Here is a 24,299-nt window from a genome sequence, read left to right on the forward strand (position 1 = left end):
TGACTGTTTTTCTCTGCCTGCAATTTTCTCTCACATATTTATAAGAGCATACTTGTCTGTGTTTTGACAGAGCAATGTCCCATGAGTTTATCTGCTGATAAAAGCAAATCACAAGACTGTTGTTTTTATTATCACTAATTACTTTTATTACTATTGCAATAACACCTGCTGGATCATAGTAGGCTTAGATTCATAGTGCTAACAAATGCCTAAATTTAGGCAAGACACTAGTGAGCAACAGATAAATGAGAAAGGAGAAGGTACCTAAAGAAAACAACAGCAAATCTGTGTGATTCCGTAGCTGGGCTCTATGTAGTACCTGATCTGAATTGCTGTATTTCTTAATTATATTCCCTCACATGATCAGTAGTTGTCCAGCTTTTTGTAAGCATCACTACACATCTAGTCCATGAAGAAAAGAGGCAATAAGGGTCCAGTTCTGATGCCTAAACAAAAATGTCTTTTATCCTGTCAAATCCGCTTGCACATTTTGCCTGTCTTCCTCTTGTGCTTTAGAGAAAGTGGGCCTCCCTTATACCCTGTGTCATGTCCTCCAGTCTCTTGCAGACATCTCTATTTTATGCATTTATCCAGATTATCAAGATCTTAGATCAGATTTGTCTGACCAGCACAGCCATGTCAGGTGGGATAAAGATTGAGATAAAGCCACCTAAATTTAGATTTTTTCCATAGGCATGGAGAGTCTCAGCTCCCATGATTTTCAGTGGAAATCTAGTCAACACAGTTAGTCAACAAATTAGGCACCTATGTTTGGTGAACTTTTGGTTGCCCAAACCTGGAAACTTACGTCCAGCTGCACCAACAAATATTGTTAAAAGATTTCAGTCCCATCCCAAGTTCATCCAGCCCTGAAACAGATTTTAAGAGAAGGCACCTCTAAAAGAGCCTAATGTCTGTGTATGACAGAAAAAGTCTAAAAACTTGTCTAAAACTAGTCATTAAACTTTTGATTAAAATTAAGTAAAAAAAAGTCCCCTACAAAAAGTTTAATGCCATTGAGGATGACTTATGTTTATATTCACCATTCTGTTTGCCTGTCCTATGCACTACTGGTAAAGAAATATTTTCAATTAATAATTAGAAATGGATTAAAATTTCCATCTCCCAGTGACATTTAATACTTAAGCTTTGTGACACTCATCAAAAACTAACCTATTTATTTTGTGGGCTCAAGTAGATCATGCCCTTCATTCAAAGGTCAAAGAGCATTCAAAAATGCATTTAAGCAATGTTCTATCTGAATGAATTAATAAATGAAGACGCATACAAGGAACTCTTCTTTCAAACCAAGTCTTCATTCAGACTTTTGAGTTTTGCAAAATCTTTGAACTTGAGATCTTGAGAAGCCATGTGATGCATTTTATAACTATTGAATAATAATGCTAATAAAAAGCAAAGAGAATCAGTCAGAAAGAGAGCCTAGGCTACCTAGTACTACCACCCCTTCTTGAGGACAGCCTGTCATTTCCACTAATGGACAGAAGGGAGACCTGATAACTCTACATGACCCAAATTTGATAATGTTGGAGGCCTGCATAAAGTCCCTGGTATACCATGTAGGAATGTCTCTGAACAACTAAGGGGAAAGCAATAGTTACTAACTTACATGAAATATGTGTGATATTTGTGCTTCTCCTTTACTGGAAAAAAAATGCTAACATATGGACAAGCACAAGATAAATGTTGTAAGCAGAAAAAAGTGGTGGACATTTTGCTGGATTGAACTTAAAACCTACCACTGCAGAGTTATGCATTCTGAAAGTTGACCCTTTATTTTATATTGGATATGAAGCAGGCTGACAAAACTGTAGAGACCAATGCCCAGGAAACGGGTTTGGTGAATGCAGAGGAGCAGGAGACATTTATTCTAGATGGGAAAAGAAAGAGGTGAAGAATGTCCTGAGAGCATTTCTCTTGTCAGTTTCTAGATCTTGGATGATTTTTCCCAGCAGATGCTAGGGTGGGCCATACTAATTTAGTACGGTGTGATGATGGTATGTGAATCACAGAATCACAGAATAGTTTGGGTTGGGAGGGACATTCAAAGATAGTCTAGTCCAACCCCACTGCCATGGGCAGGGACATCTTTCACTGTATCACATTGCTCAAAGCCCCATCCAACCTTCCAGGGATGGGGCATCCACAATTTCTCTGGGCAACCTGGCCCAAGTGTCTCACCACCCTCTAGTAAAGAATTTCTTCCTTATGTCTAACCTAGACATGGTGTGTTGACCCTGGCTGGATACCAGGTGCCCACCAAAGCTGCTCTATCACTCCCCTCCTCAGCTGGACATGAATCTTGCAGGTCGAGATAAGGGCAGGGAGAGATCACTCACCAGTTACCATCAAGGGCAAAACAGACTCAACTTGGGGAAATTCAATTTCATTTATTACCAATCAAATCAGAGTAGGATAACGAGGGCTAAAACCAAACCTTAAAACACCTTCCCCCCACCTCTCCCTTCTTCCCAAGCTCAACTTCACTCCCGATTTCTCTCCCTCCTCCCCCCAAGTGGCGCAGGGGGACAGGGAATGGGGGTTGTGGTCAGTTCATCATATGCTGTCTCTGCTGCTCCTTCCTCCTCAGGGGGAGGACTCCTCACCCTCTGCCCTGCTCCAGCCTGGGGTCCCTCCCATGGGACAGTCCTCCATGGACTTCTCCAGCGTGAGTCCTTCCCACAGGCTGCAGTTCTTCACCAGCTGCTCCAGCCTGGGTCCCCCACGGGTGCCGTCCTTCAGGAATAGGCTGCTCCAGCCTGGGTCCCCCCATGGGTGCTGTCCTTCCGGAACAGGCTGCTCCAGCCTGGGTCCCCCTATGGGTGCTGTCCTTCAGGAACAGGCTGCTCCAGCCTGGCCGCTGTGGGGTCTCAGGTCCTGCCAGCAAACCTGCTCCAGCCGGGGCTCCTCTCTCTCCCCATGGGGCCACAGGCCCTGCCAGGAGCCGGCCCCAGCGCGGGCTGCCCACGGGGTCACGGCCTCCTTCGGGCATCCGCCTGCTCCGGCGTGGGGCCCTCCCCGGGTGCGGGTGCAGATCTGCTCCCCCGTGGAGCTCCATGGCCGCAGGGGCACAGCCGGCCTCCCCGGGGGCTTCCCCAGGGGCTGCTGAGGACCCTCTGCTCCGGCGCCTGGAGCCCTCCTGCCCCTCTGCTCTGGGCTGGGGCCTGCAGGGCTGCTCCTCTCACACCTTCTCACTCCTCTCTCCGGCTGCAGTTGCTGTTTCCATTTTTTCCCCTTCTCAGCTCTGCTCCCCCAGAGGCGCTGCCCCCGTCGCCAATGGACTTGGCTTTGGCCAGCAGCGGGTCCGTCTCGGAGCCGCTGGCACTGGCTCTGTTGGACACAGGGAAAGCTTCTAGCAGCTTCTCACAGAAGCCACCCCTGTAACCCCCCCACTACCAAAACCTGGCCATGCAAACCCAGTACATTAGAGTAGACTAGAATAGAACAGAACAGGATATTCAGTTGGAAGAGACCTACAATGATCATCTAGTCCAGCTGCTTGGCCACTTCATGGCTGACCAAAAGTTAAAGCATGTTATTAAGGGCATTGTCCAACGTGGTCATACTGTGATGTTTTTTGGTATTGCAGTGCTGTTAAACCTTTTGGAGAGGGTGTCATTAGGGTCTACAGATAGTGATGGACTACTCTTTGTCTCTGTCATTGTACTAACTGTACTCCTCCTCAATGAGCTGGGATGGGAAATTGCATAAGACATGAGGAAGCTGTAGAAGGCCTGCCAGGGAAAGTTATTTCATTACAGGACGGTGCTGAGAGTATTTCCTTTTAACCCAGTCCCATGGGACCTCTTAGCTGTTCTTCCCCTCATCTCACAAACCCGTTTGCATGCCTTCTGCACCTCAGTTCTCCTCTGGTATTTTGCTGGAAGAGAGGAAGCAGGGCTTCCTCCTCACATCTGCACAGAAAGGCAGTGCAAGTATCACTGCTCCAGCTCTGGGAAGAAGGCAGACGTGTTATGTAGCTGGGTGGCATAGGTGAGAGTCAAGCCTGGCCACACCGAGAAAGGGTCGTGACTGGTGTGGCAGGTCCTGCAAAATCAAAGCTTTATAAAGCTGATCTTTTTCACTGTTTGGTCTGAAAAATTTTCTACTTAAAGAGCTGTTGTTAATTCATACAGTGGGTGTTGTATTGACCCTTGTCAAAAAGCTCGTTTACACCAGCACTGGAAATCTTAAGGGAGTAAGTGTTTTGTAATGTCTTTTTCCTTAGACATACTAAAAACTGGACTGGACCAGGCCCTGGACAACCTGCTCTATCTGACACTACTTTGTGCAGGCGTGTTGGACTAGAGACCTCCACAAGTACCTTCCAACCTCAGCAAATCTGTGATTCTGTTTCAGCTTCAAAGCTACACCAGAAAACCTGTAACCTGGTAGTTTGGTGAAGGTTAAAGACTAGGCTTTTTGGAGCTGATGTAAATTATTAAAAACATTGCTGTAGGCATGGTGCTCTAAGTATATGTGTAAGTCAGGTTTTATAGGGAAAGCTAGTATTTGCTGCTTTAATCCCAAAGCAAATGGGTAAGACCAAACCTATAGTTTCCTCCTTGACACTGAAAACCATGTGTATCGAAAGCTTTGTAAAACTTTGGGTCTGAAACTGACGGTATGGAAGTTTTCTTTAGTATGTACAAGCTCATTAATGTATTGTAACCTTCTGAAGAAACTCTTTTGTATTTCATTTATCCTTCCTGCACTCCAGCACCTTGAAAATTGTCAAGAACTCTCAATCCACAGCACTGTAACTAACTTTTTTCTATTAACATTTTTCTCCTTTAATCCTATGCTATAAAGAGTTTTACTTTCCCTTGGCAACTTTTAAGCTGTATAGATGTAATCATTACAGTGAGTGATGACATCAAGCTAGGGTGACATGGTGCAATTGATTTTTACTAAATAATTATATGATGAGCTGAAAGAAGGAGTTTTATTAGTCTCAACTCAGCAAGGATTGATTGGGGAAAAGGAAATGACCAATCAGTACATCAGGTTTCTGCGGGTATAAGAAAATAAGTGACAGCTGCAGAAAGCCTATAAATCACTGAAAAAATTATGATAAAAATAAGAGCTATGAACTGCCCTTTAAAATTTCACTGGGTGGCACAGAAGAGTCTAACAGACCTTAGTCATTTATCTCCATTATGCTTGGAATCCTCTGAGAATAGCAAGGTTGACGAATGATGCCATTACATTTTTTTATTATTTTTAAATGGAGAGAAGATAAGGAATGTTATATAAGTATTACTTTCATATCATTAGAGGGTTCAGTCTTCAAAAGAAAACCCTGATTTAGCCAATAAAATAAACAAAATGTGTTTTTCTTTAGCCTTCTGTAAGTAATATATTCAAAAATAACTGTTTTGAAACAAATCTTCTTGTTTGCAATTAATTCTCCATTTCTAAAGTGCAAAAAAAAAAAGAAAGTGTCATATTGGGAAATATGTGTTTCTATTAATGTTGTGGATATTCCTATTTCCTATTGACCTGAAGGTACTCTGGAATTAGACAGGAAGGACAGTGACCTTCCTAAGATGCATCTCAACAGAAACTCAAACTGTAGCGTAACAGCAGTGTAACTGCTTTCAAGGGGCAACTCTGCCCCGGCCAAGACACTGTAGTTTTGACAAGGTGTAGATACTATGAAAGGAAAAGCACTGACCAGCTGAATAGAAGCAGGGATGATTTCATATATTCTGATGATTCAAATCAAAGGAGAACTAGTATTTACTACTTTGATGCCAAAGAATATGGGGGAGACCAAAACTAAGTCATTCCTACCCAGGTGCATCAGAAGATATCAAAGTGCTGGTAAGAGGGCTTTTTAGAGCCATTTCTTTGACTGTTATCTACATTTTGGCAAATGCTAGTTTTTCCAGTGGCAATGTGTTTGTATTGCATGGCAATCTCAACCTCAGAATCATTCCTTTTGCAGGATCTGGGAGACCATCACAGCTCCCTTTCCTTTCCATCTACCACCTTGTGGCCACAAATTTCTGCTTCCTGTAAGTCAGAGCAAGCACTCAGGTCTTTAGGGCATTTTTTGATTAATTGGTGTTCTGGTCTCTGCTGGCATAGTGAGGAAATTTTATGTTCTCTAGAGTGGCTGAGAACCACTGAGGTGCTTTGGTCAGCCAAAGTGAAATTCCTAAATATGATCCATGCCCAAGATCTGAACACATTTAGAGCTCCAAATGCCCTCATCCTCACTGGTTCTCCAGAGACAGGAGCTTACAAGGACTGGCCAGTGCTCACATAGGCACTGTGCTTTTGGCTTATACTCTTTGGCACCATTGCAGCTGTATCTAAACCCACGTATTTTTGTATCTTGACAGAGAGGTGCAAATTCTATGCCTTTCTATCAGTTCTAAAATCACCCTCTCTATCTAAACATCTCTTTGATATGAGATTTTAGGGCTGCTCTCAGCATGGCAGCTGATGTTCTTTGTCTCGGGTATCAATAGCAAGTGCCAGCCTTTTGACTCCAGGGTATCTTTGTTCCTGTTACTGTTGGATGTGTTCCTGATCCCCTGGACAGGGAGATAGATATTTGCCTTGTTGCCAGTTACGGTCTTGCACCACTGACAATAGTAAAGCACAGCCAGATGAAATGGGATGATCTTGCAAACCCTGAGCTGGCCAAGGTTCTGGTATCAGAATCCAGTCCTCCACATCACAGCAGGAACATTGGGTAGCCGTTGGAAGTCTGGCTGGTTGTCTCTAGTTATAGAGATTCTCATCAGCACTGGGGATGAGTCCTCTGGGTGTGCTTTGTGACAAAATGGATCAGATCTGATGCTACGTATAAGATGACGTTCTGCTTTAAGGCCTCTGGAAGCTTTTCCTCAAACTACCTGTTGGAGAGAAATGGGCTTGAGATCCCTCAGAGTGTAAAGCTGGTCATTACAGCTGCACAGAAGGCTTTTTCTGTGTTATTTCATTCCTTCATGCAAAGTTTCTGAGAGAGTTGGTGAAGGTCTTTCTTCCTGTCAGAGACCTCATTCCTCAGTGTTAATATATTTTGTTAACATCTTTAAGAAGCAACCTGATTATCATCTCAGCCTAGAATGAAAAGGAGGTTCGTGCCCTACTTACAGATTTCACCACATTTTGTATATATCCTTGAGAAAAAAAGCTATGTCTCCTGGATCTACTCTAAATTCTGTCCCTAAACTGGCAGTCTTTGCACAGAGAGTGACTTTAAGACATCTTGCAGAAGAACAGTTGTAGGCAAATAGCATTCCCCTGCCTAGAAGATCCAGCTGCTCTGAAGATGTGCAGCTGATGTTCTGTCAGAATTACTCCTTCTTCCAGCAGTAAAGATTTAGACAAACCTGATTCACTGGATTGATTTGGAATTAAAGGAAAATCATATGCATCTCTTAAAAATGGAGTTTGGTACAGGTGAAAAAAAGGTTTTATTCTGATAAAATTCTTTGTAGAGAATTTTTACAGGAAATCTTGATCAGAAATGCACCCATTAGTGATAACAAATATTTCTTTAATCCATCCAATCCTTAATGTCAAGAACATTATTCATTTTTCTGTGGAAATGTAATAAAGATAGTGGTCATTCAAAGTACTTCCAAATCTCAAAATTTTTACAATGTCTGATTACACTTTGCAATAGATATTGGTTTTGAAGAGTGTTTAACAAATGAGTTTAAGTTCTATTTAATTACCTGGGAACTTGTAGGCAAGGTAAATGACTTGAAGCCTGCAGAGATTATTTGTGGTTTTAGTTGTATTATTATAAACTTAGAAGAAAATTCTTGATCTCATTGGAACCATTCTGGTGCAGTGAAGATCAGAGGTTGCCTCAGCAGAAAACTTTTTCAGTCTAATGTGCATCCAGTGTAGCTAGAATCAATGGCAGCAATGCTGAGAGTCCTTTGTAAGAATGGCTTTTGATTTAGCAGTATGTAATATCTTCCAGTATATATAGCATCTTTATTAAAGTAATTGTTTGTATTTTCTCGTTCTTATCTGAAGCCTAACATGTATAACTGTGGTGGTCTGTTGACAGACAGAGACAGAATGTCATGATATGTCATGAAATAAGAAAGACATGTCAGAAAAGGAAGGAAAGTTAACTACAGGTGACATTGTGGAATTTTTAGATAGCTAAGCAGAGTTCATTCTTTGTTTAATAGACTTTCTTTCAGACAAAGACAAGCTCATTAAGCTCAATCTTCCTACCACAGTTGTTTATTAAATTACATTTCTTGCCTTCTTTCTTAATCCTTGAATTAGTGAATCTCAACAAGGCTTGCCAAAGGGTTTAAAAAAATCAGTACTGGACACTTGAGAAGTAAGTTTGCACATGTGAAGTACATTACAAATAACAACAGCAACGGTAGCAATTGATTATGTCTATATGCAGTTTTATTTTTGTGTCTCGTGGTCTTCGTGGCTTAGTCAGACAATGTATTAGCTACTAATTGCAAGAGATTTAGGTACAAACTGGCTTAAGAAACAAGTAAAAATAAATGACTTTTTAACTTAGATGATTGATCACATTAAAGCTACATTTTGAGATAATACTTACAATACCTGTTCAGTCTTCTTCATAGCTTGTGGATGGTTTAACAGTGCAAGCCAACCCTTCAGCGCTAGGAGGGGCTGTTATTATCACACAGTCTGACCTTCTGCTTTGCTTTAAATCTGTAATTTCATTACTGACCTTGTACAGCTCTTTGAGCTTTGATATATCTTTGGGGAAAATGTATATCCTTGGTGTGAAGACCTCAGGAAAGGGATATGGCTTTAGGTGCATTGTTGTAGTGAGAAATGCGCTTCACTATTTGAATGTTGCCTTATTTCCCGTCTGGATTTTGTATACTTTGGCTTCCAATTGCTATACCTAGTTAAGCAACTTGGCAAGACTAAAGAGCCTTACTTCTTAGGTTATTTCTCTATATGTATTTGTAAATCAGAGTTAGTTCTCCTCTTAACCTTGTCTTTAATAAATTAAGTAAGCTGACCACTTCCCTATTACTATGTAATGGTGGCACGTGCATATATTAAATGATCTTTTTTATCTTCTCACTCAGAGCACTGTGCACATGAGCTCATGCTAAACTCATACTCTTGAAATGCTTGCTTGAAAAGTGGCATGCTGTATAGTGATCTTCCATTTATAGAGATTTTTGTAATCTACTCCCTAGTTGGTTGTTAAGTAGTTTGTTAAGCAATAAATAGATTTGTAGAATGCTAATGCTTAAGCGCAAACATCAATCAGCATTAACATATCCTGGCAAAACTAATGCTTTTCTGGCCTGTATTCATTATATGCCTAACTATTCAGTAGCACTGGCTTTACAAGAGCTCCCTACCACCCTAAAATAACTTGCAAAGAAATGAGCAAAATGTTCACTGTGGTCCTGCAGATCATACTATTAAGTATTGATGAAGAACATAGTTTTTGTTCTTATGTGAAATACTGTAACAGTTTAGCAGTTAAAAAATAACCCAAATAATCAGAAAACTCCGTAACAATTTTTTTGAATTACGTTCACTCATGTATACTGTTTGTCACTGAATGGACTTTTTGTCCAAATGCATCTTTGAAAACATGTCTGCATCTTTTAGTTTATAAACATTTCAGCTAGATTTCCTTTGTTTATTTTACTATCCTTTAAACCATTTTTCTGTTTCCTTGGAAAGTACAGGAGGGGTAAAAGTTACCATGTTTCAATGAGTGGTGTGTTGATAGCATCTTTCCACCCCTGGTATCACAGACTCTCTCTCTACCCTCTGCCCTTTGCTAGGGGGGTATCAGGACGTGCAGGTTTTTTTCCATTTAATCTCTGTAGGCCTGAGAGTTGATGGTAAACTTCAAAGGGGCTTCTGTAGTCTGGTGGCAGTCAAAAAACAAACCCTGATGATTTCCAGTTTTTCTTGGATTGCAAGCATTTGAGAGGAGTCTGCTTCTGAAACCCAAGCTTTTTCACTCACCCAAGTTCATATACAACACCAGACAAACTCAGAATTAATACATTTTTTTACAGCAAAGCAAAAAGTTATGTTCTCGAATGCAAAATTGGGAGCAAGGTATGAAAGACAGAAACTGCAAAACTGTGATTACAGTTGCGAAACTGTAATCATTCTTAATGCTAAAGCTCCTCTCTAAGGCTGCTGTTTGACTTTATGGAATGATCCACAGCAAAACTGGCTTATGGTATTGCTGCCTGAGGGAATGGGAATGGATAGTGAATGAGAGGCAGCAATGCCTTTGGCCAGCGTGGCTGCCTGGGACTGCATAATGCCAAAGCATGTCTGGGCTAGTCACCTAAGGGGATAATAATCCTCCCTCTGCTTTGGCCCATTAATTTATAGTTTTGTAGGTAGAATCCATCTTACGTTTTGGCAATTCATACATGAGCAACTTCATACAACTAGTTTTTTGAAGGGATTATGTATATCAGCAGTAAAGGGGCTAATCCTTATACCAAAATCACTTATTTATGGTATAATTTCGAGGAAGTACTGAGTATGTATAACTAGGGGTTTGTTTTCATAACATTGGGTATGAACAGTGTTACATACTTTTGCTATTCATATTACCTACATGTAGGTTGCAAATACCTTTGTTTTCTACTTCTCCCAAACAAAAAAAAAAAGATGAAAGGGTTGCTGTTCCTAAGCATTACTCACTCTATAACAGTATTAACACAGCTAGAGTTTCTCCAAACCTTCTCCTTAGCATATTTATCTATTCGAGTCCTCTTTGTAGCTCAGATTTAAGAGCTGTGTAAGAGTCATTCCTCCTCTCCATAACTAGTGATGATGATGGTAGGAATTGATAACTTCAGTGGTAATTCAGCAATATATGCATACTACTTTTTCAGCAAGATCATCGCTTTGTGAATAGAGGAGAATAGCTAGTTACCTCCAGGCATGTTTTGAACCTTTTTCCCATTAAGATGTACTCCTTCAGCACAAGAAAGTTTTTAAGCACTTGGTAAAATCAACTTTTTTTTGTAGCAATTTGCATGGTTCAAAAGAAATATTTTAAGAGTACTTTAATTACAGTAGTTGCCACTTCATTATTTAAGGGTTTGCTACTAAGGTATTTGACTACTGTATGGTTTACCAAAATGTAAAATGCTCATATTTCATTTACATGTCATTTAAAAGGAGATATCAGAGTTGAATCTCCTCAGGACTACTTAACCAAAGAAAGACTTGGACTTCTTAAATATACCTACTGAGTATGCACATAAAAGACTGTGCTAATCCAGGTGTATGGAACGTCCTAAATTTAGCTGTATTGAAGTTTTCCTGCAGCCCAGTCAGGTAGGGAGGATGATCCTCATGGTGTGCTGTTTTCTCTCTCCCCAGGAATGCGACAAGGTAATGACTTTGGCACACAGTATCGCTCGGCCATCTACACGTTTTCTCAGGAACAGATGGAAGCTGCCTTGAGATCTAAGGAAGAATATCAAAAGGTAACACAGGGCAGGGCATGGAAATGGTTCACATACAAGCAGAGGTCAAAGACATCACCAATTAGCAAAAAATCACTTCTTGTGCTGTGCATTGTCTCCGTGTTGCTATTAGAGCTCCTCATTCCAATACTGAACTTGCATCATATTGGCTTTAAATTCCAACTTTTAGGAGATTTTTCTTCATCAGTGAGTCATTTTATAACTACACAGAAATAAAAAAATAGTTGCTTATGCAGAGATAGTTTTAATCTTTTAGAGACTTTTTTAATGTGAGTGCACCAGAGCAAAAGTCTGCGATCTTAAAGTTATTCAAGTGTATCTGGACCCCATACTCTGAAGGGTGTAGCCAAAATCTCAAACCAAAGAGTTCTTGATCACAGGGAAAATCCTGATCAATATTTGAGCTTGGTAACTCAGGATCACCCACCTGCTACTTATGAGATGTTTCTATCAAGCCATTCTGTAAATGTCTTTGACTAAATGTGACAGCCCGTGGCTTAGTGAGACTATTTGTTCTGACACTAGGATTTGTGTGAAAGAAGATCGACCATTTCCGGTTCTATACATAGTCCTATTATTCAGTGAAGATGGATTCTGTCTCTTCCCTGCCACATAAACTACTATTTAACTAAAGGCAGAGGGATTAGTGTCCTACAGTGTTGCTGCATTGTAATGGCTGTCTCATCTACCTAGTGGTCTTCTCAATGCAAGATCCAGATTCTACAGCAGAGATATATAAATTCTTATAGCTTATATGAAATAGACTACTCACCTAGGACATCAGGGCAATAGACAGAGTAACTATTAAGTAGTGCTAAAAGAGTATCAGCTTTCTTGCATTCACTTATACTATGACTTCATGAAAGTGTTATGTTAAAAAACCAGGGTTTTTGATGAATGTTTAATGTTAAAAGTAAACAACTGTTTTTTGAAGAGTAGGGTTATATTGGTCAGAAGCATGTGCCAAGGTCTGAAAAGGAGGTGCACATGCTGAAGTCTTGTGCGGCAGTTTGGTTTTCATAAATGTGCGTATGGCATTGGTGGGCTGAGCTATGTCTGCACTTGTAGGGCTGGTTTGTACATGTAGTTGGTGTTATTTTGCATGCAGAGAGATGCTCTGAACCCCAAGTAACTAATTTGCCAGTCATTCCTAGCAGTGTGATAACTGCATGCAAATTAAGTGTTCAATGACTTATATTTTCTCATGAGTAGCTGAACACATGAGGATAAGTCAGTCTTGCACGTGTTTACCTTTGTTAACAGAGTGGTTTCTGAAGGTTTGGTATTCGTATTTATCATGCAGAACGTCTTTCTACTCATTGTTTACCGTAGATCCATTGCTTTTCCAAATTGTTAACATCTGCTGACCAATATCACACTGTAAATCTTACAGCTTTCAGTTTGCTTTCCCAACTCTATTATTCTCTGCTGTTATTTGTCATTATATTAATACAGACTTGAAAGCAAAATTATGATGTAGGAGATTGCAATATGATATTACAGAAATTTCCATCGTCAAATAGATTTTCTTAACGGCACAATTTAAAATTTACCTACTTTGAACTCTATCACCATTTGAAAAGTGTGTATAATTAGTACATTTATACAATTAGGCAGAACTCTGTAAGTGGTCACACATACAGTTTGGTTTTGCACTGAAGTGAGGGGAAGGAAAGGACTGTGTTGCCAACTAAGGAAACACAGCAAATATGTGCTTAAATTCCTGGAGGATATGTGGTTTCTGCGTATTATCAAGAACAATATCTACAGTATTGTCTACTGTGGCATTGCAGTAGCAGTAGAATGGTTGTATTGGAAACACACTGAGCAAACAATATGTTCAGGAATTTCTTTTCATATTAAATGTTTCGCATTACATTATTTTAATGTAAATGTAATACAACCGCTTTCCTTATTATTGCAGTAATTTAAAATAAATACCAAGCTCTTCTGGCAGTGACACATGCATACCTATGCACCTGATAATGACAGATAAAAAGATGTGGGGATGGCATAACACTTAATTTTTCCGTGATAACTAGTGGTGCATAGCCCAAATGGAGGAAGGACTAATAAATATTAAAAGTACAATAACTGCAATGTGTATCAGTGACTCTGCAGATTTTTAGCACAGCAAATAAATACAAGCAAAGGTAGTTTATTTGACATGTGCTCTTAGATGTCTTTTTGAGCTGAGGGTCTGGAAGAGAGTTAAGAACGTCCTCCAAACAGAAAATTATGTGTTTGCTAGATGTTCTGTTTTGGTTTGTTTGTGTTTTTTTTCTGTAAAGACAGATATGATTGTTAGCTTAAAGGAAACATTTTTGTTCGCTGAGGATAGAAAACATCCAACCCCAAGGTTTATATCAGGAATTCTTGCCTCCATGACAGGCTAGCCTGAAGTGCTAGCTCCTCTCTAGAAGCCAGATAGCCATGTTCAGCTCTGTCTACATTTAGCAAGCAGTATGGGCTGAGAGGAGCAGCTCTGCAGAACAAAACAGTTTGTGCTGAGGACCCAGAACATACTATGTGCTACTCAGGAGGGTTTGCTCTTCAGTAGCTGTAGTTTGGTCCTTTGAACCACGTGCCACTAGCAGATGGAAGTCAGTGGTGCATTTCTGGTTTAGCCCCATCAAAAGGAATTGGATTCATCCATCCTCAGACCCCCCTGTGATGTGAACCAAAGCACGATAAGTGACAATGGTCAGGACATTCATTACAAAAGCACACTTCTGCTCCAAACTGACACACTAATGTAGCTTACACCTTTAGGGTAGTGCTATGCTTGAGTGAAGAAATACTGTATTTAAGTGCACCACGTCCCTAACTCCTACCAGCTTATAAGTGAGAGTCATAATGTGCATTGAGCCCAAGTATCCTGCAGGGTTACATCTATTTTAAGTTGTGAAACTTGTTGCTGATTCATGCAGATGTTTTAACAGCTGAGAAATGGCAATACAGCAATGAATATGCATTGAGCCATGCAACTTTAGCTGTTGATGAAGTTCAATGCATACAGTCACAGTCCGCTAGTGGTAATATATATTATACAACAGTGCTGCCAGTAAATGGTAACACAATGTAACCATAATCAGAAAAACATAAAATGAGGGCCAAGGCTTGGTGAAAGTACTGCGAATGAGCTGTTCTGTCAGTTTTGCCTGAAGCGGAAGTTTTTTAATACAGTTGAACCTGAGGTTACTCAATTTTCAAGACAGTTGCTAGGCTGGGTTTGGTTTTCAAACAGATTATCTAGGCAGCAATCCAAATAGTCAAATCAGGGTGAGAAGTTTGTATTTATTTTTTCTCAATCAGAGGCCTGCATTTATTTTATCTAGCGCTAACACTGGGTTTTCAGGCTCCTAAGAACATACTGAGTCCTTCCCCCTGTGTTTAGCTTATGTTAAAAGTAACATCCAAAAATGTCAACATCTCTGCATCCTCATGTAGGACAGCACTGACAATGAACATTGTACACAGACAGCAAAACACAGGTCTATCACTTTGTTACAAAAGCAAATATTTGTCGTTTGCTCTTATAGTTGTAATCTGGAGAGTGTAAGAAGGGCTCAAAGAGACAGGAGTGTAGAAATGTTGAGATCTTATAAAGACATTAAAAATGTGGCCTTTACTAATGTCCAGAGAACTGGAATGGAGTGGTTTTTTACTGAACATATAGGAAATGTAGATGAAGTACAGAAGTAACTTTTTTTCTGCTTAGAAATGGATGGAGCTTTGCTAGAAGTAATGTAGTACTTTTTTTTTTATGATTTAGACTGTAAGACTGTAATTTTGGAAAGTTTCTCTGCAGAAGTGTGTTGTGATGCTGATAGAAATCCTCTCTGAAATCTAAACCAGCTGGTCAACAGATTGAGAAAACAAATTAAACAATAACTGCACCAAAGCCAGAGTTACAAAGAAAAAAAAAGAAGCAATGCTAATTGTTTGATTTGGGGCCTGAAAATGTGTTTAAGAAGTTCAAAAAGTATTGTAAGTAGAGGTGAAAAGATTAAATTTAAAAATTAAAATTTAGTATAAATATAAAAAATCCAGGCAATTGAAACTAGCACATTGCCCAATCTGTTTGTCTGGAGAAGAAATTTCCTTGTGGAAATGTCAGGACCTCTGAAATCATAGGTGGGTAGACTTTCTGGAGATCTGGAAGGGAACAGTATATGATGCTCAGAGGAGAGACTGGATCACACCACAGCCATAGCAAATATGTTTCTGTGAAGGTCTGAAGAAGATGCTCAGTTAAATGACTGAACTATCTTTGACTTGGGCAAATAGTAATTTTTCTTTGCAATTTGTCGAACAGCATTTTCCGTTAATTTAACAAAAAGCTTGGCCTGGAGAACATGCATTTGACCAAATATCTGAAATTTCCTTTTGAATCAAGCAGCCAAAGGATTACTATGCTGGACTAAATTCTCTGTTGGCGTAACTCCACACGAGCTAATGTATTTGTACAAAGGGTTAATTTTTACTCATGTGCTTTATTGCATGTGTACTCACATGCAGCTGAGAAGGGAATCCTTCAACTGATAACTTCAAATGTAGTTTCATTTCTCAGGTGTTGTTATGGGAGCAACTGAATCTGAAGCACCATTGGTTTTTCTCTGTTTGTGCTTCTGTGTTTTTTGTTCTGCACTGGTTTTACAGTGATGAGGTTTATTTGGGGGGGTAGATTTTTTGGTTTATTATCTTTTTAACTTTTACAGCCCTGAACAGTTACATGATAAATCATGGATGACCATGGGAAGAATGTGGATAAAAATTATTTTATACAGTCATGAACTTACAGTGCTATCTTTCATTTGCAATGACCCAACTTTCAGTGTGGCCACAGTTACATGATAGCACTCCTGATCCTGAACTTGCTCACAGGAGGTCTATGGGAACACACTGAATTAACACTGAAATTGGCTTTGGTAGTTTGCATGAAGCTCCTCTGTGGTGGGATAGTCAATGCCATCCATGTCTCAGCTGAGAGCTGAAAACCAGCTGCTGGCCAGTGATTGAAGTTCCCTCCTCGTGAAGTAGAAGTGCTTGCATGGGCAGTACTATGGCCACTGGAAGCATAGCGCTAACAGCTGACCTGGGAGTTCACATTTACCCAAAACGGAGTATGTGCTCAGCCATGGGACACATTCCCGGGGCCTGATTCAGTTGCTTACACCCAGTGCTGTTGAGGATATCTCAGCCAACCTTCAGCTGCCACTCTACAACACACAAATATCCCTTGGAGACTGTATCGTATCTACCAGCCCTGTGTAGATATCTGAAAAACCCTGGGCACCTCAAATATCACAAAATGCCTATATTTAGGTAGCTGATTTTAGGCACAGCCTGATCTCTCATGACTGTAATGGAAATTCAGATACCTAATTCACATGTGGACCTCACTAGGTATAAACCAGGTTGTGACGGATGAATGCGTTCTGCAGAATAAAGGAAACAGTGAATTAGTACTGGCCAACATAAGAGGCAACAGTCTCTGCAGCTCAGCAGCCTAACAGATACTGTAAAACTTTCATGAGCTTGCTGTGGGTGATAATGTGGGAACAAACCACAAAACTCTCAGCTGCAAAAACAAGAGCTTTGTATTTGGTATCATAGAAAAGTGGAGACATTTAAAAGCTGGAGTTTCCTGGACAGCGAAATGAGCTTTGGAGCAGAAATCTGGAAGGAAATCTTGGAGGAAAGACTATTTACAGACCTACAGGATTGACAGTTCTGAGTTTTTAATTGCATGAAGGAATGCCTTGTGGAGTGAATTTACAACATTCAGCTGCGGTTTTATGTGATGTGCTGTCTGAGTTTAGAGCATGCTTTGGCTGGGAGACAGTTTTTCACATATTTTTTTGGCTGGGAGAAGTTAAATAGCTCTTTTTTAAAGTAGGTTGTTGTTATTAAAGCAATACAATAGAGTCAATAAAAAAATAACACCTGCTTACTCTTCAAATTATGTCTCTTTCAGAGCTTTAGGTATCGAATTATCTTTTCTTCACTCTGATGTGAATAGCAGCTACTTGATTCCTGATTGATGGTAGTAGTTCTTATGAAAATAAGCAAACCTGATCTGATAAGCTAAGCCATTATTTATTTTGTGATCACTCATCTGTGCTACAGAGATACACCTTTTATGTTCATCCTTCTCTGAGAAAGCTGCATTCAGCTACCGATGAGGAGGTTTTATGTGAACAGTTGCTAACTCTTTTCGTATTACCTTAAACTGCATTTGACTTCTTTGTCACTCCAAGGAAATTTGTTCACCTTGCAGCAGAAAGATAGCTCAAAACTGATACATACTTTTGACTGCATTTCTTGATGACAGTGGCAACAAGAAAGAAGCTTTAATGGCATGAACTTAGGATACTGTAGCTGGCTTGTTTGAGTTTCTTAGAATAAATATGTCTGTGAGATGACCTGTCCTATTGTCAACACTGATTAACAGCCCTCTTGTGCTTTCTTTGTTGAATTTATGCTGAAATGCATCTATATGATGAATTTATAAGGTTTTATGGTTCTTTTCTATGTCTATTTTTTTCTACCTTTTTGATAGGGATTTCTGTTATGAGGGACATGGTCAGAAACCTATGGCTTTCTTTTCAGCCATAACATACAACATCAGAGTTCACTCAATATTATAGTTATTGTTCATCTGACTTTTTTTTCTCAATAATTTTTCCTGCATTTCTGTGATGTAGAATCTCATCTCATGTTGCAGGAGCAAAAACATCTTAATATCACCACCAAGATGACTTTATTTTGAAACAGTGAAATGTACAGGATGTATATGTCCATATGAAAACACAAATGAGCATCCCTGGAAAGCACAGGAGGACTAAGGACACCTCTCAAAATTCACTGAGGTGGAGAAGTGCCACCATCCTATGCTGAGTGCAGCATTCTACCAATTGCATATTATTTCTGTTCCCCTGGATGCAGCAGCAGCATATATTGCTTGCTTTTATCAATGCTGAAGAAGGCAAGATTTTTTTTTATCTTTTGATTCTGTGTATATGCTGTTCATTTGATCAAAGGCTGGGCATTTCACTTAGCCCTTTGACTGTTGCAAATACAGCTAATCATGCATTTGAAGTTAGAACTATGAACAACATTATGAAACCATACTTTCTATTTTGCAATACTTTTTTCATCTGGGAGGTCATGGAGTTCAGCAAAGAAGCCATTTACTTTATTGTACTGTGAATGTGAAGCCAGTGCTTCAAGCTAATACTTATATTGGACATTTAAATATTAGAAATTGCCCTACAATAAACTAAGGTAAATATCAAATAGATTTGACTCCAAGAACGGGTTGTAAATAAAACATTTCCTGCTTCGTACTACTTGCTCTGTTCAGCTTGCCAGTAATGAGAATTGCCTGGCAATCTCTATTCCCACACCTCCCAAGTGAGTGGACTGCAGGAGGGGGACGGGAGGAGCGAAGTCCCTCCCACTGTTCGAGAAGATCAGGTTCAAGACCACCTGAGGAACCTGAACATGCACAAGTCTAGGGGACCTGACAAGGTGAATCCCAGAGTCCTGAGGGAATTGGCTGATGTAGTTGCCAAGCCACTCTCCATGATATTTGAAAAGTCATGGCAGTCAGGTGAAGTCCCTGGAGACTGGGAAAAGGGAAACATTGCACCCATTTTTAAAAAAGGTAACAAAGAGGACCCTGGGAAAAACCGACCTGTCAGCCTCACCTCTGTGCCTGGGAAGGTCATGGAACAGATCCTCCTAGAAGCTTTGCTAAGGTGCATGGAGGTCAGAGAAGTGATTCAAGACAGCCAGCATGGCTTCAGCAAGGGCAAGTCGTGCCTCACTAACCTAGTGGCCTTCTATGATGGAGTGACCACATCAGTGGGCAAGGGAGGAGCTACCAGTGTTGTCTCTCTGGACTTCTGTAAGGCCTTTGACACGGTCCCCACAACATCCTTCTCTCTCAGTTGGAGAGATATGGATTTGATGGGTGGACTGTTGGGTGGGTGAGGAATTGCCTGGATGGTCGCATCCATCTCTCTCAGATGGAAATCAGTGACAAGCAGTGTCCCTCAGAAATCCATATCAGGTCCAGTAATCTTTAGTATCTTCATCAATGACATAGACAGTGGGATCGAGTGCACACTCAGCAACTTCACAGATGACACCAAGCTGTGTGGTGCGGTTGACATGCCTGAGGGACGGGATGCCATCCAGAGGGAACTGGACAAGCTCAAGGAATGAGCCCATGTAAACCTCATGAGGTTCCATAAAGCCAAGTGCAGGGTCCTGCCCCTGGGTCGAGGCAACCCCTGGTATCAGCACAGGCTGGGGGATGAAGGGGTGGAGAGCAGCCCCATGGAGAAGCACTTGGGGGTCCTGGTGGGTGAGAAGCTCAACATGAGCCAGCAATGTGCGCTCGCAGCCCAGAAGCCAACCGTGTCCTGGGCTGCCCCCAAAGCCGCGTGGCCAGCAGGACGAGGGAGGGGGTTCTGCCCTCTGGGCAGAGCCCCCTGCAGTGCTGCGTCCAGCTCTGGAGCCCTCAGCACAGGAGAGACATGGACCTGCTGGAGCGGGGCCAGAGGAGGCCCCAGCAATGCTCCGAGGGCTGGAACAGCTCTGCTGGGAGGACAGGCTGGGAGAGCTGGGGGGGCTCAGCCTGGAGCAGAGAAGGCTCCGGGGAGACCTTAGTGCAGCCGGCCAGGGCTTAAAGGGGCGTCTAAGAAAGATGGGGACAGACTGTTTAGCAGGGCCTGTTGCGACAGGACAAGGGGTAATGGTTTTTAACTAAAAGAGGGGAGATTTCTTCCTTAGAAGAAATTTTTGACAATGAGGGTGTTGAACCCCTGTCCCAGGTTGCCCAGAGAGGTGGTGGATGCCCCATCCCTGGAAACATCCCAGGTCAGGTTGGACGGGGCTCTGAGCAACCTGCTCTGGTTGAAGATGTGCCTGTTCATTGCAGGGGTTTGGACTAGATGGTCTTTAAAGGTCACTTCCACCCCAAATTATTCTATGATTTCTAATGTAAAAACTTCCTAAATTTGTCTAGACATCAAATTTTCAGATACTTAGGCAGATGAATTCTCAATCTGTAGTGCAGATCTCCAATCTGCTGATTCAGAAGATGAAGATTTAAAGGGCTAAGCTGACGTTCCTACAGGAGTCTAGTGTGATTTGAAATGTCTTACTCTACCTGACCTGGCCTCCAGTTGCCACTTCAGTTGGGCACAGATCTCCTATGTGTCCTAGGTCATACCAGTGGTAAGGCAACATAGTGGACTATGTAGTGATGCCAACACACTGAAGTTAAATACATTTACATCAGCTTGTAAATGTGTTCCTACATGGTTCATTGGAATCTAGGATCATTCTGAAGGGCTTCCAGTTCAGGCTTTTGAATTTCTGATCATGATTATACATCTGTTATAGCACTCTAAAAGTTTCACAAGCATATTAAATGTCAGGATCATACATTTGATAATGATATTAATAATGATGATTTAATTGTACACAGTGATTTACAGGGAACAGGTTATAGCTCCTTCTCTTAAGGAAGCTTTGAAGGAGCTTAGTTTTGCTAAGAGATTAGTTATGGGGAGGACATGGTAAAACAGTCTAGAAGAAGGTCAAGGCAAAAGAAAGATGATTATGATTAGCTGTTGCTGTCCTGTGTCAGATCTTTTCTTTGGGTTAAATGTAGCCCTTAAAACTGACTTATGCAAAAATTTCCGGGAAAGGAAAACTGAGAAATCATCTCGACATGTGTTGAGTCTCAAGATCTATTGAGAATATTGTGTCTTAATTCTGCTCTGGCCTTCGAATCTTTTCATGTCCGGTGAAACATAGGGCTTAAGTCTTACAGTGGGACTCTCTGCATTGATCTGGAGAGGGGGAGAGGGATTGGCCTAGTTGATAGTTTCCATACAAACTAAAAAATGAACCAAAAGGCCTTTCTTTTCTTTCTTTTTTTTTTTTTTTTTTTAATTACACATGCATTTTTAGTGAGCCTGGTGAAGTCTGGAAGCATTACTTCTGCTATCCAAACAGTTTACTTATCCTTAGTGCACAGCTGTGGGATCCAAAGAACACTATTCAAATCTCAAGTTTTTTCAGTGACAAAAGTGTGCCTAAGCCAGAATTAATTTAATCAAGAAGTCAAGTAAGTACTCATGGAACATTTTTCTACCGTTTATCCAACTCAAAAATACAAAAGCCAAAAATTTATCTGAAGCAGGACTTTTCAAGTCAGATATAAGAACATAATAGCACTTCAGAAGTTCTGAGCTCCACAAAGCTCACACATGGAAATAACAGATATTCAACATTTATAAAATACGCTGCTTGGGTATCTAAATATGGACATAGGAATGTCTGCTTAAGCACTGGGGTTCAAACAATTTGATAACCAGCTGTATGACAGTATGTATCGACAATTGTCATGCCCTGATGAGGTTGCTTTCTAACTGATGTTAACATTTGCTTAAATGCCTCTTAAGTTTTTTTTCAGAGGACTAAATGCAGATAAGCTACACAGCTGCAAATCCAGAACATCACCATTACATTCAGTGGAATTACTTTGGATTTCCAGTAATACAACTGAGATAAAAAACTGGCCCGGGAGTTTCTTTAATTTCAGCATTTTTGCTCCCCAATGAATTGTCAGAGAATTCTGTATATTATTTTCTATTTGAAGTATGCCACTCAGTCAGATATAGCTCTCAGCTTTTGGGAAAACTAGTCAATGCTTCCTGGAAAGAAAAATCAGAGCATGCTTTAGCAACATTGTCATGTCTGTTTTGATCTTGTGATCTTTTTGCATCAAGAGCTTTTTCTCCTTTATTGACTCCCACAGACCGTTGTAGACTAATCCTTTTTTCTTTTAGAACCAGGATGTCTACAATAGTTCAGGAAGAGCTAGATTGCAGAATGAGGTCAGAATGGGTTTTTGGTTGATGGGCAATACCATCAACTGTATTACCAGTCTTGTGCTAGAGCATTGTAGGATTGCAGACATTAAAACTAACACAGTTTGGAAAAGCCAGGACATTTCTCTTTGTCTTAATGCATATCCGTCATTCCCGAGAAAGCATGGAGTTACAGCAAATACTAACGTTAGTATTTCTCAATGCTGTATTCATGGGTTTAAGCCTGTATATAAATCATTTGTATACAGGAACATATAGAGATATTTTGTTAAGAGCTGCTGTGAAACACAAAGGAGGAAACATGCTGGCCAGATGCTGCTATCCCTAAATACTCGTGTGTGTCTGAGGACATGGAAGGATAGGATTTTCCTGAGTTCAGTCCTATTTTACAAAAACTTCAGTTCAGGAATCTCTGCCTCTATGACTGATTTTATTCAGTGGTGCTGTAGATAGTAATTTCGTCATCTTGTGCTGCAGGGCTTATGAGCCTAACTGGTGAAGTACCAGCAAGATGGATGTCTGCATTCATACCACACAGTGCTGACAAGCGAGATCAAGCAAAGCCCACATTACAGCTTTCCATTCTGTTGATGTAGAAAAATAACTTCTTCTGCCTTTCTCTCTTAATTTTCCCACTCCCAAGTTTATTTCAGCCTTATATTTGTTGTTTGTTTCTTCCCCACATAGTTTCCTGGCTCTTTCGCCTCCAGGATCTTCTATCATATGGCCTTGCCCCACATCCCTTTCTTCCTAGTTCAACATTTTCCCCAGTCTTCAAATTTTCCACTTTCTTCCTCAGACCTGTGTTTCTGAAAACTGTTCTCTTTGTCCTTGCCGACAAAGGTAAACTTGTATTTTTTCTAGTTGACCTTTATTATATGCCATTTAGTCACAGGGTCTAGAAGTAAATCTAACTACCCAACATATCAAGGTGGACAAAATATACTCCTTGCTGCCTAAAGCATTCTAAGATATCCCCTACTGCAGGACCATGTAGGTGTGTGCTCTGCTGGGCCACTGCAGAAAGTGTCATGAAAGACTGCGAAATCATCTTCACTGCCGCAGTGCTCCCAGCCCCCAGGACTTTTTGCTCTGTAGTTTTTGGTCCTGACCTTTCCCCAGGCAACCAGCTTCCTCTGGCTTATTGAGGTTTATTTCCATTCTGGCTGCTCCTTTCTCCTTTGCTTTGGTTATTTTTAGGCGACTCAGTTAAACTATGTTTCTTTCAATTTTTAAAGGAGCTGTATTTAAGGTGTTCATAGAAGAAAAACTCTTTTACACATAAAGGCACTTTGTAAGCTAGTAGGGAAAGGTGTAATGAAGACCCATAGCCAGAAGCTTAAACTAGGTGAAGGTATATATTTGTAACAGCAGGTGACTGACAGTGAAAGCCATGGATGCACCATCTCTTCAGGAGAATAGTCACTATTATTCAACTAATTAATTTTTATCAGGAAATGTGTGTAGTCAAAATTGTAGCTTCATGCATCAATGTTCTCATATAAGTGACTTTCCCCAATAAGATTTTTAAAATTTAGTTTTGAACTTTCTCAAAATTTTTGTCTTTTAAAATCAGCTTTCTTTTTTCTGTGGAAAAAATGGGTACCAGAACTGGATACAAAATCACAGAATGAACTTAATCAATGAGGTAAGTAAATAAAGGTCAAATTACCTCCCTGGACACATTGCTATTTATACACGTGTTTCTGCAGATGCAGCCTTTGTTCTTTGATCTTAGATGTAAAATTTTTGATTTGACTTTCCCAGAAGTAGAATTTGGGATTTAACTGTGATACAATGATCTCAACTGTGCAGTGTGAGCCCCCCAACATTATCTGCATTTGCTGTAACTCTGACCCTTCATGTGATCTTCCAATTTTGGCAGCACTAATTTTATAAT

At 40.5% G+C, this 24,299-nt stretch overlaps 1 protein-coding gene across 1 annotated transcript in view; it reads left to right on the forward strand.

The window, feature by feature from the left end:
- The window catches only part of MSRA (methionine sulfoxide reductase A), a gene marked incomplete at both ends in the record, with an annotated part of 305,267 nt that overhangs the window by 191,513 nt on the left and 89,455 nt on the right, over window positions 1–24,299 (forward strand). Inside the window, one exon of the mRNA XM_081997076.1 lies at window positions 11,377–11,483. Coding sequence (XP_081853202.1) covers window positions 11,377–11,483 — 107 coding nt within the window. The remainder of the gene's footprint in view (window positions 1–11,376; window positions 11,484–24,299) is intronic.

The sequence above is a fragment of the Phaethon aethereus genome, assembly GCF_964289735.1.
Source record: "Phaethon aethereus genome assembly, chromosome: 3".
NCBI classification, from domain to species: Eukaryota; Metazoa; Chordata; class Aves; order Phaethontiformes; family Phaethontidae; genus Phaethon; species Phaethon aethereus.